The sequence below is a fragment of the Notechis scutatus genome, chromosome 1 (assembly GCF_049901735.1).
Source record: "Notechis scutatus isolate UNSWTSFEM ecotype Mainland chromosome 1, rNotScu1.2, whole genome shotgun sequence".
NCBI lineage: Eukaryota > Metazoa > Chordata > Lepidosauria > Squamata > Elapidae > Notechis > Notechis scutatus.
The window spans coordinates 55,851,712-55,864,646 of NC_142009.1; the positions used below are offsets into that span (position 1 = coordinate 55,851,712).

Here is a 12,935-nt window from a genome sequence, read left to right on the forward strand (position 1 = left end):
ATGGTATAAGATCTCCTGCTCAGGCAGGGGGTTATTTTTTTTTTATTTTATTTGGTTTGTCAATTGCTTACAAGATAATAGGTATAAGTAAAAATATAGTTATGAATACATGGATACATATAAGAAAAATAAAAAAAAACAATAGGACAGGGACAGTAGGCACATTGGTGCACTTATGCACATGCATAATTGGACTAGAAGACCTCCAAGGACCCTTCCAACTCTGTTATGTATTCTGGACAGCAGATTGTACAGGTAGCCCTGGACTTATAACTGTTTAGTGACTGTTCAATGTTACAACGGCACTAAAATGTGACATGACCAATTTTAATGCTTCTGACTGTTGCAGGATCACCATGGTGAGGAGATCAAAATTCAGATGCTTTGCAACTGACTCATATTTATGACAACTGCAGTGTCCTGATATCATGTGATCATCTTTGGCAACCTTCTGACTAGCAGAATCAATAGGGAAGCCAGATATAACCGTGTAACTAATTTAACAATGAATGCAATGTATCACTTAACAATTGTGGCAAGAAAGATTGTAAAATGGGGCAAAGTCACTTAACAAATGTCTCAGCAACAGAAATGTTGAGCTCAATTGTGATTGTAAGTTGAGATCTGTATTTATAAATACTGTATGTTCTGCTTGCACAAACTGTTCTCAGTGGGATATTACTCTTGGGCAAATACAAAGCAATACCATGGTATCAAACTTAGTAATAATTTCTTAATATTTAATGTTGGACTCATGTGAACTGAGCAATACCAATGGTCTCTTATTACAACTTTTTTTTTTTTGCAAAGATGTCATGAATACATAATAATCCCATTCAGAGGTGGTATTCAGCAGGTTCTGACCAGTTCTGGAGAACCAGTAGTGGAAATTTTGAGAACCAGCAAATCCCACCTCTGACTGGAGATTTTACAGTATCCTTCCCCTGCCACGCCCACCAAGCCACGCCCACAGAACCGGTAATAAAAAATTTGAATCCCACCACTGATCCCATTTCACAAAGAACTGGCCTACGATACCTTTGAACAGTGCCTCCTGTATATAAACTACCAGAGAATTTGACTTAATGCTTATTTGGGCACTCAACACTGCTAGATATGGCACAGGCCTAACAATAAAAATGGGGTGTCTGGATATTGCATGGTTTTTATAAGTGATAAAATGCATTTATGATTTTCAGATGAGATGCGGCCATCAGATTAAAATATAAGATTGAAATATAAAAATCACAGACTTTAGCATTTCAATTACTGCCATGTACAAGAACAGATATAGGACATTGTGCCACATGAATTCATGTTACACACATCCCTCTGGGTTAGATGATGTAACCTGGCATTGGCTACTGCACAAATTCTATTGACAAGATAGAATATCATCTGGGATATATATGAGCTTATTGATCCCAAAGAAGTAGTTGGGGTTCTAGGATATGTACAGTAAGCTCCACAACCTGTTAGATTCCTACTCCATTTGGCTAGTGAAAGCTGCCAGAATGAGAGGAAGTTGGATGCAGATGATGGTTAATATGACCTTTTGAGATGAGGTAATGTCACCTGCCTTGAAGGGAGCTGTTTTGTGCCCTCTCCTCAATCACTTACCCTGGTTGTCTTAATTATCTTTTTTTCCCCAACTTGCCCTTAGGTAAGATTGGTGAAGAAGTGATAGGAGAGCAAGTGAAGAAGACATAATGAGAAGCAGATTATCTCAGTTCTTTTCTTTCTAGTTTCAGCCCTGGTTATAGGATTAAGACTGCATTAATTATTTTTGTTGACCTGGGTGTGAGACAGAGTAGTCCATGTGTAATGCTCCTGATCCTGCTTGATTTCTTGATAGCCTTCATTACTACTGACCCTAATATCCTGAATGGGCAGTTCCAGTTGGTGAAGAGATCAAGCTCTCTAGCATAAGGTGCCTTGGGGTCTCTCCTCTGCTGTTCAATATCTACATGAAGCTACTGGGGGATCTAATCCCTTGGATGGAGTTGCATTCCTGCATATAAATCAATTCTGCAATATGAAGTTTTTCCTAGATTCATGGCTCCTGCAGGAGGAGCAGGTAAAGATGTAGTTAAAAGGACCTGCACAGCTTCACTTTATATGCCTGTTGCAGCTACTCCTGAATTAGAAGTTATTGTTGACAGATCACTCTACTCTTGTAACTCAAGCTATACTAGCTGTATAAGCAGCTGCCATCCATGCTGTCCTCTAAATGAAAATGTCTTAAGTTATCTTTCCTATACTTTAAAGAGCATACATTGATTTAAAATCATTAAACACTTGTTTTACAGGATAGGATGTATAGAGACATTAATTTTTCTGAGATGTAACATGAATACTGATAATTCAGAGCTACTGATAGCAATGCAGATTCTCATTGAAGCTGGATTAACTATGGATTTTGCATGAAGTTGCCTGAGATTACCACTTGGCAAATGCAGCATGAAGCAATTATTTCTCCAAAAGGAGTGCTAATGTGTTCCCTTCTGACCAGACAACCCTTTTTGCCCTGTAAAGCTATAAAAAGCAGATTTATCCTCCCACACATATCTACAAGGATTGTTGACAAGAGTCTGTATTTTAAAGTTAAAAAATCCTCAAATAGGAAGAGAAAATGTGTTTCTTTGAACTTTTAGAGAAAAGCCAAGGTATAAATTTAATAATTAACAATGGGCTTTTCTATCAGCATTACCAGAAGCAATTTGCCATCACCTGAAACTCTTGTTTAGCAAACTGCAATATCCAAGTACTAATTGGCGTCAAACCTCATAGCTATACCAGCTGCTGAGATGTAACTGCATAGGTATTATCCACAAACAATTTGAAATAAAGAGGCAAATATAGATACACACAAAGTGAACTCTTCCTTTCAAGATCAATAAAATGTACCGTAATCACTCAGCCATGTCAGAATAGCACTGATCTTCAAGAATTCCAGAGGACCTCCCTCCTCCAAAGGAATTTGCAAGTTACCAGTACATCCCAATTACCCTTTAAGTGTATGATAATCTGTGAGCAATCAAAGATCCTGGAATTTTTGCTTTATAACGATAGCTGAGCATTGATACCCCAAGATAAAATTGTGCCCAAAGACAGGAAGGAACCAAAACACCTGTATCTATGGCTGATTGTTAACACACGTCTACATGTAAGATTGTTTTACAAGCCTACAATTTGGGGCCATGCTATTTGAGACTGCCTCTCCCAATTATATCTACCCAGAGCAGTAAGGCAGGGTATTTTGCGGGTCCAACTATCAAGCAAGTCCATCTGGTGGAACTTTGGAAAAGGGTCTTCTCTGTGGTGGCTCTCACTTTGGAACATCATTCCCTAGAGATAAGATTGGTCTACACATTGCTCTTCTGCAAGATTTTGAAGATATGGTTTTGCCAGTGGGTTTGGGGGACCCCATTTGGAATGAATCATGTGGCTTGGTTGATTCTGTTGTTGCCACCCTGGGGTGGTGTATGGTTAAATTGTGAACTTTTAATGTACATTACACAGACTGAGAGTTGGGCAGTTATATTAATTTGTTTAATAAATAAAAGGGCCCAATTGTTATTATTGAATCAGTTTGATATTGCAGCTGCGTGATCTGTAAGCAATATGCAACCCAACTATGCCACATTAACTGAATGTTAATGTGCAAAGCAGTGCAGATTTTGGGCAGTCTTAAAAGTGTTGTCTGGCAACTTGGTATCACCTCCATGACATTCATTCTTTCAAGCATCACACTGGTGCATAAACTGTTAGTGCATCTATTGCTGTTGTACCATTTGTATTTCCCTCGTTAACATTTTGATCCAACTACATTGTTCCTCATCTAGTTTCTGAGGTACAGTATTTGTTAAGTTACTTCCCAGGTTTTCCAGACCAGCTGTTTCTCTGTCCCATATTTCTTTCTGCTTGACAATGGTAGAGTAGGCATCCTACTTCTCCCATAATGCAGCATGCAAAGTACTTTTAATAAAGAAATATTGCAATATAGAAGCAGATTGCTATGGTAAGTTGTGGGTGTAGAAATGAAAGTTATTTCTTCCTTTTTAACAAGTCTGCTAAAGATAGAGGGAAGGGAAGGAGGTGTAGGTATGTAAGAATGAAAAGCACCTGTGAGTGCATGAGGGTGATGTACATATTAGGGCTTTGTATCCTTAAAAAATAATTTAAAGAAATGCTTCAAAGCTCATGAAAACAACCGCACCTATCATTCATAAAATAGCTCTTCTAGTTTAGGCTTCTACACAACCCTGAAAGCATTATGGCAGAGTCAAGTTAAAGTTAATGTAGTGTTGGTGATACATCCTTTTTCAGGCTTACACAAAAGCCTGCAATAAGCCATATTTTAATTAAAGGTAGAGAGGTGCTATGCTTGTGCTAGGTGTGTACTTTTTTTTTTGAAACATGTAGATTTCACATATGCCTGAGTACACTCACTTCCCAGCATGCATCACAAGAGCAGGATAGATGCCAACTCCAAAAGGATTGTTCCTTCTACACATAATCAACTAACAGTTGTTGACTGAGCAACAGGTTGATAGGATCCACAAACATTATATTGACTTCTTACCTTAATACCTTATACAAAAGTACTGTATTTTGCATACAAGAAAACTTTAGTATGAAAGTAGCTTTTATTTTTTACTTCAAAATAAACACATTAACATTTATTCAGAATACAAATTAAGGAAGATTTGGAAAATTAAGGAAGATTTGGAAAACAAGAAAAAAGTGTGTAAACAATTCTAAATCTATCTCCCCTGTCTCTTATACTAAAAGTTTAATTCAAGGGTTACTGACTTCCCCTCCCTTTTTGGGGAATGGGAGATTGTTGTTAGTTAAAGATGTACAATATGTCCAAACTAGATTAAGCCAAGAGGGGAAAGGAGAAGAGCGGGGCGGGGGGAGAGAAGCACAAATACAAAATTGCTCAGCATTTTTCATCTAATCTTGTATATTTATCAAAAAATAAAATAAAGGAGGAGTTCAAAAACATTTGTATTATTAATTCAAAGAAGCTCATCTTCACCAAAGATCAGTCTTATAATTGAACTTTAATTTCAGCAGATACTTCAGTTTCACCTGAGCAATATCATAGACAATGTATCTGAAGAAAGTAATGAATGAAGGAAAATACAAAGATTTTTGCTGTGTTGTTCTGTATTGTCAAATAAAATAGGAAGACATAAAGACCATCCTCCAAGCCCTCTCAGATTTCTCAAATTCTAGGATTTTAGCCCAATACTTCTGAAAGGCAGCATACCGAGAGATCAGTGGCATGACAGTCGTAGTAAGGCACTTATTAAAGTTCCTGATACTGTATTTTAAACCAAGTTATGGTCTCTGAATTACCACTAAACGTAATTCAATATAGCATGTTGCAGAAGAAAGTACCAAAATATGAGAACAGCAAAACTTCTCCTCTCCACCAGAATCGATGCACCAACGAAAAAACCCCTCTCCTGTTCTCCAGTTACCACTTAAGAAGCATGGACCCAAACCCAGAACTCGCTTAGTTCCTATGCCACTCAACTGAAGGCAACTAACGGCAACTAAATTAAATATTAATTTCCCTTGACTGCATGATCTATGGCATCACTATTTTATCAGGTTTCAATAGTTTTGATTGCTTTTAGATACTTATATGTTAAGATACTTAGAATTTTAGGAATAAGGGGCATGCAAATACATGGATAACTAAATAAAATGTACAGGTTTTAAAACTCTAGTAAAACCTATACTTCTTCTTCTAATTGTCAATGACATTTATCCCAGAATTATAAAGGTAACTTACTGTACATACTGATGCTAAAAATCCAAATTTATTAGGACTGACAGTATTCACCTGCCTAGAAGCAACCACATTCAGGTATCCTCAATGGCTATTTATATTCCGTTCTAATATTGATCAAAGGATACTCATTATACATAAGAGAAGTATTGCTAATTCCAGATGGAATTCCTTTTCCTAAAGGAACATCTGCACCATCAAGAGAAGCAGTGGATGTGGGATCTGGGGCTGTTTTGCCCAAACCTAAATAGGAAACAAACAAATGACTGTAATTAAATCGAATGCATTCACATGTATATTGAAAAACTGAAACTCATCTGATCCAAATTATAAGATGTTAATATAGCATGCAAAATGATTATGGGGATAGAATAGTTCCCCCAATGTTTAGCTTTTTTAAACCGTTTATTAATTGCAAATAGTTCCATCTGTCCCTTTTGATTTGCAAACGAGTTGGGACTGTAAGCTCCTGTCTTCTTCAGTATGACACAGCAGTAGGGTATCAGGTTGGGCAAAGATGCCTTGTACATTTGGAGAGGAACTATTCAGTTATAATACAATTGATGGGTGTAGATCAGTTTTAAGATTATCATCACTTAGCACAAGCTATTTAGGTAAGATTAGATAAAAGAAATATTTTTAAATGGACAGTACCTATGTTTTTTTAAGTATTTCTGCAAACTAGGGGACCTGCTTCTTAGCAAGTTTAGTATAGCAATCTTAATAATGAAGTTCTATTATTTATTAGAATCTAGCCTTACCTTGGATCAGCTTGTTTTTCTTTTTTGCCTAAAATATGTAGCATCCATGCTATATAAGCTCTGATACATTAACACTATTTTTCAATTTATGTCATCAGTTTGGTTTCAGATAAAATTATTAACTGAATGCCTTTTTGAAGGATGGTGGTATCTTAACATTACATTAATCTGATTTAATGAGATTACTGAACAGTAAAACATTTTCCCAGTGTTCTCATAAACAAAAATCTGGGTGAAGTCAGTCAGTCTTGGATACAAAATAAATATCACCATCATCTGTTCTTGAAGTTAGCAACGCCATTTCCAGCAGGCACTTACCTTTGACGCTGTGCTTGCCTTTTGGCAGCTTGGTTATATGGGAAGCATTTTTCAATTCAAACCTATCAAACAGAGAGGATAACCATTTAGGAAACAATATTTCACAAATCTAAAGAAATTGCTGTCTCCTTTATGGATTTTGCTTTCCGTAAAACTAAAGGGCTTCTTGCTTCAGAATAAGGTATTTCCTATAGCTTCTCATCTGCTGTGAGACACAGAAAGAACATTTTTGTTTAGAGTAAATATATTTTCACATCTAAATTGATACTCTACATCGGTGGTATTTGACCGGTCTGGTTTTAGAGAGCCGGTAGGAGCGATGAGCAGCGGAGACCAAATCAGTTGTCTCCGCTGCTCTAATGGCTCTGCTGTTCAGCCCACCCGTCCGCCCGGGCTCCCATACTCACCTTTATCCGCTGAATTTTAAGCGCAGCTGCTTTGCGCGGCACACAATAGTGCTGCACGGCAGCTGCTGAAGCAATCGGGAGATCGTGCAGGCTTGCAGGAGGCGAGGTAGAATGCCTCTGCGCCTGCGCAAATGCCTCTGCACTTGCACAAAGTGCATGTTTGGCATGCACATGCACGCAATGTGTGTACATGCGTGCAAAGCGCGCCCACCAAACCATGCCCACCAAACCGGTGGCAACAATATTTAAATCCCACCACTGCTCTACATGCTATCACTGTAAGAAGATATCACTCACATGTTTCCAAGAGCAACTTCTCCCAGCAAGATTAGGCCTACAGGATCAATTTGAGAGGTGTGACAATAGTTGGCACTTTTGGACACCATATCTGCGAAGTAGATACCCTTGCCAAACATATAGCCAGTCTAAAAAAAGAAAAGAAAATTATTCTAAGCTTCCCAAAAGTCATCTGACTAGGAACTCCAATGGGGATTACAACTCCGTGTAGAGAAAATTTTAGCTCTAAATATATGCCAATTATATAAAATGACAAAAAGAAACATTTTTTTCCTAATCTCTAGATGTGTTTTATTTTAGCCTTGGGAAGAAATGGTAGTTCGATGAAATTTTCACATTGGAGGGCAATATATTTTTCCCCTTTCAAATTTGAATAGACAGAAATTCTGTATTTTATTTATTTACTTTCCCTTTCAGTTCTGAACCTGCATCTCAATATCCTAGTTTAAATAAACTGTATTTCTACTATGCATGATTAGACTGAATAAAATAATTGGTCAGAAGTCATTGTCTAATTGCTCATAGGTGGTGAGATGACCTTTACATTGTCTGCATTAATCAATGATTAATCTAGAAGTATAGAACATCTAGAATTGTGAGTGTAATTTCCCTCTATGTACACTCCATTGAGAGCACAGAAGAAAGTCAAGCTAACTAAAATGGAAACTCTACTAAAACAACATGAAATTCCATCCCCGAAACTGCAAGATTATTAGGATAGAATGTATTGTAAGTCCCTCTAAGAATCATATGTCTCGTATTTCTGAATTTTAACTCCCAGCATCCCTCATGCCATTGCTGATTGAAGCCTGTTGGGAGCTGAGAATTTGGCATCTGGAGAGTCACTAACACTGCATTAGAAAATTAGCATATTACAAACCACTGGGGCTTCAGGTGGAGCTATTCGGAGACCCTGTGACAAGATACCAGCAAAATTGGTAGTGCGAGAACCATGCCAGAGCAACTGGCGATTGTGTAAGTCCCTGAACGGTTCATAACGTTGATATTCTCCGTCACGTTCAATCTTGAAAATCTGGAAGAGAGGAGAAAAAATATGACTGATAAAACAGATATATTGAAAAATAATTCAATATGTAGAAAACCACCCTGAATTCTTAGGTACTGTATATTCTTTCATTTTTGTAAAGCTAGTCCCTGAAAGTCTCACAGTAACATAAACTATGCATCAAACTTAAATCCAGATACTTCATTTAATAAAACGAATACCCTCTACTGAATAAGCAATGTACTGAATGCCATATTAAAACTGATTCAGAAAGGTACTTAGGAGTGTTTAGGGGGTACAAATGTGACATCTCCCTGTAGCTCTTTAAAGCAGTTGTGTTTCTTTTTCTAAATTACAATGGGATCATCCTACAAAAAGATACAGATACAAATGTTGTATTCATGCCTTGTGTGCACCCTTTTAGAACAGAATTTGAAATATCTACAGCTGTAAAAAAAAATCTAACCATTTTTCTAAAACATCTTAAAACCAAGTTAGTTTTGAAAACTTTGAATATACAAAAAATCTGACTATAAGTAAAAGAAGTGGTTGCTCATTGAGCTTTCTAAAAGTCAGAGGCATCCGAAAGAACTTTTAAGGATGTGTTCATCCTCGTTGAATTTCATTACTTCACTTTTGTCCATCACTATTTTAGAATTGATTTTGTGAAGACAGAAATAGATGCTACACTAGCAATCTGTAACTGGGTTTCTCCAGATAATTCTCTTAAATTATGCATGCCGTACTTATCTATGCAGTCTGCCCAACTTATATCACCTCTGTAGGCAGCCATTTTAATAAGATAATTATGCATAGAAATCTAAAAATACATCTAGCACCTATTTCCCTCCTGGATTTTTATGTGTACAAACAGAGCATGTCCTTCCTACTTCTTGCAATGCAGCCTTCAGTATGTGAATATGTGCCAGTGAAGATTCTCTGGAAGCCGCTGCTGGTATTCTGAGCACAATTCAAAGTCCTAACCACTATTTTTGAAGTTCTACATGGCTGGCCCACTAGGATTCTTGCTTCAAATGGAAATAAATCTACCCAGTGCAGGCATTTGACGAGAGGGCACTGTAATTCAAGCACATGTGAATATACATCCCCTGGAGGTGCAGGGATGTATATTCAGAATGTAGATATCTACATACAGTATATATGAAAGACATTCATTTCATGAATTTCCATGCTCACAAGCCTCAGATTTTGGGGAGTGGGAGAAGAAGCTCAGAATGTCCGCTCCATAAACACTTTGTATTAACTCTCAAGGTACAACACTATGAGAAGAGATTATGTTAACAGAAGTGAGGTAATCATGAGTCTTGATTACAGTTCCACAAAAGTATTATTTAGCAACAGTTACCTAGATACTCCAGCAACACTTACAGGAAAGACAAGTTAAATATAGACCAGTTCCTTAAAATACCATATCCCCCAACCATGAACTCACCTCCACAACTTTCAAATCATATGCATTGTGGGTACTTGCATGGGTGTTCTTAACATATTGTTTTATAATCTTGGCTTCTTCTGAATCCTTATCTACGACCTGTCAGAAAGTTGAGAAAAAATTCACTGTCGTAAATTTAATAATGTAGAAAAAGGAACCTATAAATGTATTTGGTCATTAAAATGATGTACACAATCTACTCCTGAAATCCTGATCTCAGTGATCTGAATGTTATTTTTTAAGCATCATATGAAAGAGAAGCAGATACTGTTGAAGATACTATCTGCTTTGCCAATTGTCCTTGCAGGGTGAGACAGCAGAAGAACTTACCAACTGGAACATCCAAGCATTCCCTGGGCTAAAAGAAATACTGCCCTGAGGTAGAAGTATTGCTAAAGAGTCACTATATTGGTGTCAGAGGTGTTAAGGAGATGATGGAACTATGGGGAATACCTGGGAACAAAGATTACAAGGGTAAGAGGCAGGAGAAGATATGATGGGAAGCTGCAATCTGGGAGAAGGGAGTGCCTTTCCTTTTATGTTGTTATCTAACCAAGTCTGGGTGATAGCCAAAGTACAGCCTCCAACCTAAAAGTCTTGTTTTGCCCAGACAATTTTTGAAAAACATCTAAGATTATAGTGAAAATGTCTCTGAGTCTATGGAAAGAATAAATTAAAAGAGTATCTTAAGATAGTAGTAATGTTCTTATGACATTGTTTTTTTCAAAATTACTTTATTAAAAAAAGAGCTTTAATCATCCAGATTTCAAGATTTATCAACATACTTATACTTTGAAACCTATGGATTTTAAGTTACTATTTCTAAAGCCTTTACTATCACAATTTTAAAGTTTTTATTTGTCCCTCTTGATTATTTGTCTCTTGATATTTTGGCAGGGATTTACCGTATATGCCGGCGTATAAGACGACCCGGCGTATAAGGCGACCCCCAACATTTCCTCAAAATATAGTTTGTTATATACTCGCCCCTCTTCCGCACGCCTTCCACTTTTGCACTTTTTTTTTTTTTTTGAGGCACTTTTGTCTACCGTGAAGCAGATCCGTGAAGCGAAAGGAGCAGCCAGCCTTCTCCCAGCTCCCAAGGAAGCAGGCTCGCACCGCCCGGGCTCCGCTGAGGTATCCGGCTGGGGCTGTCAGGAGTTGTTACCGCTGGCGCGGCTCAGCTGCTCCAGTCCCGCGTGCCTCGGGAAGGAAAGGCAAAAGGAAGAGCCGCGCTTTTGCCTTTCCCTTCCCGAGGCAACGCTGGGACTGGAGCCGCGCGCGAGCGCCAGCGGTAACAACTCCTGACAGCCCCAGCCGGATACCTCAGCGGAGCTCGGGCGGTGCGAGCCTCGTTTCCTTGGGAGCTGGGAGAAGGCTGGCTGCCCTTTCGGCTTCACGGGATTCGTTTCCACGGTGCGCAAAGTGCCTCAGCCGCGGCAGCCGCAGTGCTTCCCAATTACTATTTGCCGGCGTATAGGCGACCCGGCATATAAGACGACCCCCAATTGGAGGCATCTTTTTCAGGGCAAAAAGTCATCTTATACGCCGGCAAATACGGTAACACTAATTTTAATAAACAAATATCAGTTGCTATTCTTGCATTTAAGGCTGCAATATGTATTTGACTTATGTTGCAAGAGAAGCTCATACTTGATTCTTATTCCTATGAGAAAATGATACTAGGGGACAATCCCTTCTTGAGAATGGCACCTAATCTTTTTTAGAAGCTCATGAACAACAAAAACCAAAATTTCTGATGAACTTTTGCTCAATCACTCTTCTAAAATATCTGTGTTACTGCAGGAGCAATTGGAACTCATTAAAATGTCTGATGGAAATTTATCCAATTTCCACACCTTCTGTCTACATAATTTTGAACCAATTTTGTTAGTATTCTTAAACTGTTGCTATATTTGAAAATATAATAAATGATTATTTTTACAGATAACTGAAGAATATTATATATTTGTCAATCACATTTAGATATCACATTTCCAAAAGACAATTTCTAGTTTGCAACCCAATTATTAAGACTGATATTGGCAGTGTGCAAGAAATATTATATTGTATATGGGTTGATTATATATATCTATTGTCCCCTATGAATGGATTTCATATCAACTTAAAGAAAGGATGGGTCAATAATTTGTTGGGTGCCCAAGTTGAATACTGAAAATGAGCCATTATATTTTTTAAAAACCTGGGCATTCCAGCATATACATGTAATTCATGTTATATATGTATTTTCCTGTTTTGTTTTTCTTTTTTTTTTATGTTTTAGAGCATCATTTTCTCTTTCTTCTATATTAAAAATAACAAAAAAATAACCAAATGTATATGAGCTTCTAGACAGCCAAACTTTAAAAAATGGTTGAAATTGTTACAGATGAGCAGTTATCACTGAAGTACCAAAATGTATATCTCACATATACTCATCTAAATTAACCTTGGAAAGTTGGAAAAATATGGAATCAAAAGAGGATAACACACATCCGTGCCATTTTTACCTGAATATTGGTTTTGAGCTTCTCATAGTTCGCATCTATTGGATCTTTATCCCCATCCTGACCGCCACTTCTTAGAAGGCTATAAGCGACCTCTATGTCAAGCAGATTATCCAGCATTTCCACTTTAGTCTTGATAAATGAAAGATGCAATTACTTATAACAATACATGCATTGCACAGTCTTTGTGTTTATTATCTCAAGAGACTCCTTAGGATTCTCCAATTGCTATTTTCCAAAAAGTAGCAATAGTTATCTCTTCTGACAAAAAATGAAAATTCCCCTATTTTTTGTCTTACACTTTATGAAAGGAACCAAAGGATGATGGATTTGATTCCTTTAAATACACCCAATGCCCCCTCCTTTGAAGTATGAATCAC

The 12,935-nt window shown here is 37.5% G+C and overlaps 1 protein-coding gene across 1 annotated transcript in view; it reads right to left on the bottom strand.

Moving 5' to 3' along the window:
* Positions 1-4,630: 4,630 nt before the first annotated feature.
* PARP1 (poly(ADP-ribose) polymerase 1) overlaps positions 4,631-12,935 on the bottom strand; it is a 37,521-nt gene continuing 29,216 nt past the window's right edge. Inside the window, 7 exon segments of the mRNA XM_026682051.2 lie at positions 4,631-5,122; positions 5,935-6,049; positions 6,886-6,947; positions 7,590-7,717; positions 8,470-8,622; positions 10,049-10,147; positions 12,559-12,687. Coding sequence (XP_026537836.2) covers positions 5,041-5,122; positions 5,935-6,049; positions 6,886-6,947; positions 7,590-7,717; positions 8,470-8,622; positions 10,049-10,147; positions 12,559-12,687 — 768 coding nt within the window. The 3' untranslated portion in view covers positions 4,631-5,040.